The 5002-nt window shown below is 45.4% G+C and overlaps 1 protein-coding gene across 1 annotated transcript; it reads right to left on the bottom strand.

The window, feature by feature from the left end:
* Positions 1-757: 757 nt before the first annotated feature.
* On the bottom strand, positions 758-2664 carry CALHM6 (calcium homeostasis modulator family member 6). The gene is made up of 2 exons (XM_070419199.1): positions 2015-2664; positions 758-1335 (listed from the first exon to the last, which is right to left on the bottom strand). The coding sequence occupies exons 1-2, from the start codon at positions 2588-2590 to the stop codon at positions 913-915; spliced, it is 999 nt and encodes a 332-aa protein (XP_070275300.1). The 5' UTR covers positions 2591-2664; the 3' UTR covers positions 758-912.
* Positions 2665-5002: the final 2338 nt, after the last annotated feature.

Below are 5002 nucleotides of genomic sequence, written 5' to 3'. Positions count from 1 at the left end.
CCTCTCCCTCTTCCCCTGGCCATTCCTATTTTCCACAAGAAAAGCAGATCAATATCTCTAAAATGCTCATAGGATGAACCTAAAATCATCTGCATGATCTGTCCCTTGCTCATTTTTCCAGTTACCTTTAAGGCTTCCAAATCTGCTAAGATCTTTGTCCCCTCAACCTTTGCACATACTGTTCCTGCATTAGGCCACAATTTGTATTTCTACATTTATTTGTATGATATGGATTTTATCTGACTTCCCTGTTTTGTTGAAGCTGTGTAATGACTATATGGAGGTTCATGATACTATCCTCTCTATGTCTGTGCATATTTGAAATTTACCATAATAAACAGCTTTAAGTTTTTCCTCTAATCCTACACACTAAAAACAACTATTGTCTGCAATTACCCTAAACTAGTTTTTCAAATTTCGTATTTAAACAATTTTACCTTCCTTTGCAGGATAAATTTTTGTATTTTTGTTCAGACATAAAATGCCAGTATTTTTAAGTTCCTAACAAGGTGTTGCCTGCAAGAAAGTGAACTTGAAATTGATATCACGTAGCCTAAAAGAAAGATCTGAAATTCAATTGCTTTTTTCACTGTTTTTTTGCTACTAAATAAAGTCTTATATTTGAAAGCAGCAATATTATTTACCATAAAGGACCCTAGACTAAGGATATAAAACTGTTGTTCTAGTTCCAGTTTGTCACTTTCAGTGACACATTTAACCTCACTTCCTTTTTAAAATAATTAATATAATAAAGAGGTAAAATTATAAATTTTTATTTCAGATCTAAAATTCCATACTTCCATAATTTGGAAGACCAAAGTAAAAAACCACCATAAACAATAACAATGTTTATTCTTTAAAAAATGAAGTAATAATTCAAAAGAACACTTTTCTTTTTATTCATTCACAGGGTCATAACTCAGCAGTGGCGTGCATACCATGTGAATCTACAAAGCCAAGAATAGGAACCACTGCATCTCCTTTTGAAATCCTGATACTTCGATTCTTCTCTTCTCTGTTAACATATTTGTGCAACATGCTATAGTACTGGTTCTTGGGGTTGAAAGTATATAGTTCTGAAACCTGCTGCCAGTCTTTCATGCTCGGGGTCTTGCATTCCTTTGGATGTGAACCTTCAAAGAAACATTTAACATTCTCATTTGCCAATTCAGTTGCATGTTCTGTGGCTTGACTTCTGAGGATCTTCTGCTCCTGTTCCACATAGATTTTCCAAAAGCTCAGCTGTAGAAAACTAACTGGAGATACACATCGGGTGATAGATACAATAATCAGAAGGCAGACGATAACAGCTGCTATCAGGATCCAGCCCAGTACCTAGGAAAACACATCAAAATACTAATTTAGTCGCATTTTTTACAAGCCATTATTAAATCCTCAGAAAAAGTTTGAACTACTCCGCAGTCATGATGAACAAGCAAGTTTGAGGTCTTAATCTCGTAAGAGAAATGAGTGGCAGTGACCCCCGGAACCCCTCCGGAACCCCTCTGGAACCACTCGGTACAACTGCCTGCTCTGCAAGTCAGTCATTTTCCAAGTCCTGTCAAGAGTCCGGGAGATGCCTATATGTCGCTCCCCTCGAACTCAAAACGTGGAATATTGGCAAATCCAGTGAAGCCAGCATTCATTTTCAAAAACCTCTGAGCTATGTATTCCAAGAAGTGTGGGATGGTGCTTTAGAGCCAGGCAGACTCATTTCGTGGTGACAATTCTGCCTTCTTCTGGCTGAGCCAACAACCCCACCTGGACTCAGTGTATTTGTCGGAGTCTAATGTAGGACGTAAAGGACCTAGCGCGGTATCTGGCACAGAGTAGGTGCCTAACGCTGAATGGGGCGCCTTTTCTCTTTTTCATCCAGTTTATCATCACATTTGCCTCTTAGCTCATGAAAAGCAAGAAGCCATTCTAGTTCGTCTTAGATGTCCTATGTCTGGGGAAGGGGCACGGATTTTTCCTTTCCCGGGTCCGCTCGCAGAAGCCCGCCCTCTCCGCTGACCTGCGACTGAGCCCTGAGGTCCATCAGGAGGTCCTGCACGTCGGACTCCTGCGCCTTGTTGCAGGGAACCAGCGGGAGTTGTTGGGCGCATTGGGGGGAGCGGTCCGAGCACAGGCGCCGCGCCAGGAAGCGGCTCCCGCTGGCCGCGCACTCGTAGAAGGAGCCCCCGAGCAGCGCCACGGCCACCCAGGTGAGGGGCGCGATGGCGGCCGCCCCGCTCAGCTGCGCGCACACCAGGGCCCCGCGCTGCCCCGCGTTGCAGCAGGCGCGGCAGCAGGCGCTGCAGCCGGTGTCGTCGTCGTGGTCGTCGGCGCCCCGCTTGCAGCAGCCGGTCAGCAGGCGCCAGGTGCGAGCGCTCAGCACGTAGCCCAGGAGGAAGAGCGCCAGCGCGGGGACCAGCAGGAACACCAGCCCGTAGGTCAGGTTCCAGGCGGCGCTGCAGGGGCACTGGAACACCGCGGTGGAGAAGATGCGCTCCCCGCCCACGGTCAGAAGAGTCACCAGGCCGTAGCCCAGCGTGATGCGGTGCTTGAGGTACAGGTCCAGCACCGTCTGCAGCTTCTTCATTGACTCCATGCCCCAGGTGCAGCGGACAGGTCTGGATGCTTCTGCCTCTTGGCTGCCCGGCGCCTGGGATGCTTTCGGTGCACTGGGGTCTGGGGCTTTCCACTCTGCTAAGAAGCAACTCCTAAAAAACGGAAGAGGGCTTCTCTGGCCCTGAGCTTTCGCTTTCTTATTTCAAGAAACCAGCCCTGACTGAAAAGCAGACCCGACCACAGGCACCATTGGCCTCCGCAATGCCCACCCCTTTCTCAAGGCTGCTGCATTGGTGACCTCCCTCCCCAGTGCATGAACTCTGATTGAAGGTGGACTCTGTTTCATGGTAACATTTGTTTCCACCTAGCTGACAACGAACCAGGGGATTTTCCTTACCCTTCCTACCCCAATGCAGCTTCCCAAAGCAAACAATACTTCTAACTTGGGCAAACTGGGGAAAACCGTTTCTTTGATTGCAGCCACCTAGTTCCTAAGCCTGAAGGAACAGTTACCAAAAAACCCTCTGATCATTAACAGGAAACACAGATTCCTGGTTTCTCTTTCATAAGCTAATTCACAACAAAGCCCAGTTCAAATTCTAGCATCTCCCTGGTGTCTGTGTCCTTCCTGTCCCTCTTCCGGACAGAACCCCCACATCACTCACCTTGTTCTCTCCGCTGCCTGATCTCCCACTGGACATAAAGGACATTAGATTAAATACATTATATTTTATATTGACTTTTGCCCTTTTTTTCAGGTATATCCTTATACTGTGGGTACCTGGAGGAGTGTCAAATTCTTTCTCAGTCGGAAAAGTCGGACGAGGATATGGGATTTGGTCTCTTTGATTAATTACCAAGAAGCAACCAGCTCAGTCAACTCTATTTGAGAAACAAGGAAATAAAGCTTACTTCTCTTAAAAAAAAAATTCTTACTCAATGACCACCAAGTTGATCAATGGGGACTGGGGAGGAGAATACGGTTGTTCAAAAATACCACTTGAGCCCGGCCGTCGTGGTTCAGTGATTGAGTGTCGACCTATGAACGAAGAGGTCTGGGTTCGATTTCCGATCAGGTTGTGGGTTCCATTCCCAGTGTAGGGCATGCAGGAGGCAGCCGATCAATGATTCTCTCTCATCATTGATGTTTCTAGCTCTCTCTCCCTCTCCCTTTCCCCTCTCTGAAATCAATAAAAATATATTTTTAAAAATATCACTTGAACCAAAAACATTTCAAACTGCAGCTACATCTAACTAACATGTTGTTTCCGCCGCTACCTTTAGTTTTTTCAAAGCAGCATGGCTCTGACACAAACTGTAACCACGTCTGTGAAACTGACCTGACTCCGTGGCTCCAGAGCAGGTGTACTTTGAAGTTAGGTGCAGTGTGTGTGTGTGTGTGTGTGTGTGTGTATAATAAGTTAGTGCCTCTAAAACTCAGCATCTCGTTTGTAAAAGCAGGGTAATAGTGCTCACTTTTCAAGACTGTTGAGCCGAGTAAATTGAGTAGCATTTTTCAAGCACCTTTAGATATAGGGTGTGCCTATTAAATGAATACTCAATGTGAGCGATTACCTCTTACATTGCAACTTTGGGATTAGACAACAAATAACTTGAACATAATTTAAGAATTCAGATGAGCCGAAACCGGTTTGGCTCAGTGGATAGAGCGTCGGCCTGTGGACTGAAAGGTCCCAGGTTCGATTCCGGTCAAGGGCATGTACCTGGGTTGCGTGCACATCCCCAGTGGGGGGTGTGCAGGAGGCAGCTGATCGATGTCTCTCTCTCATCGATGTTTCTAACTCTCTATCTCTCTCCCTTCCTCTCTGTGAAAAATCAATAAAATATATTAAAAAAAAAAAAAAGAATTCAGATGAATGCTGAGTTTTAGACCAAGGACTATATCCAGTGATGCAACAATCCTCTACTACCTTAAGAGAATTGGTGTGCCCTTAACTGTCCACCTCATCACCAGGAGGGTTTTGGGATATGGAGTCTAGGTGGGCAGGTCACAATGAACTGGTCGCTGTTGGCACCCATCAACTATGTTTGCTTTATCTATCTGGGAAGAATTAGTAACCTACAGAACCGAGTGCATTGTTAGAGAAGGGGCAAGAAATGTATTACTCTTTTCTTAGTCCAACTTGATGCCGTCTTAGTTACCTCCCACTACCCGTATCTGGTACAAGACTACCGTTCTGTAGCATTTTGATGAACAGTTATGCTCTCTTTTGCGTCTTCAGAAGTTGTCCCCAGATCAGGGTCCTCATTGTCAAGCAGTGGGTGCCATCTTCTCTGAGATTAGACCAGGTCTGCCAGGCTCCCTCTACACTGGCAGCAAAATTGCATGTTTGAAGCAAATCACTTTTGACTATCATCTCTGTAATCTTACATTTCCAAAAAACAAAACAAAACAAAACCTCTGCCTTTCCATGCTCATGTGACTGGGATT

This window comes from Myotis yumanensis, unplaced genomic scaffold (assembly GCF_028538775.1).
Source record: "Myotis yumanensis isolate MYYU_CA2020_CCGP unplaced genomic scaffold, mMyoYum1.0.hap1 SCAF_6, whole genome shotgun sequence".
Taxonomy (NCBI): Eukaryota; Metazoa; Chordata; class Mammalia; order Chiroptera; family Vespertilionidae; genus Myotis; species Myotis yumanensis.
Note: the sequence above shows the minus strand (reverse complement) of the source record. Positions and strands in the feature narration are given on the sequence as shown.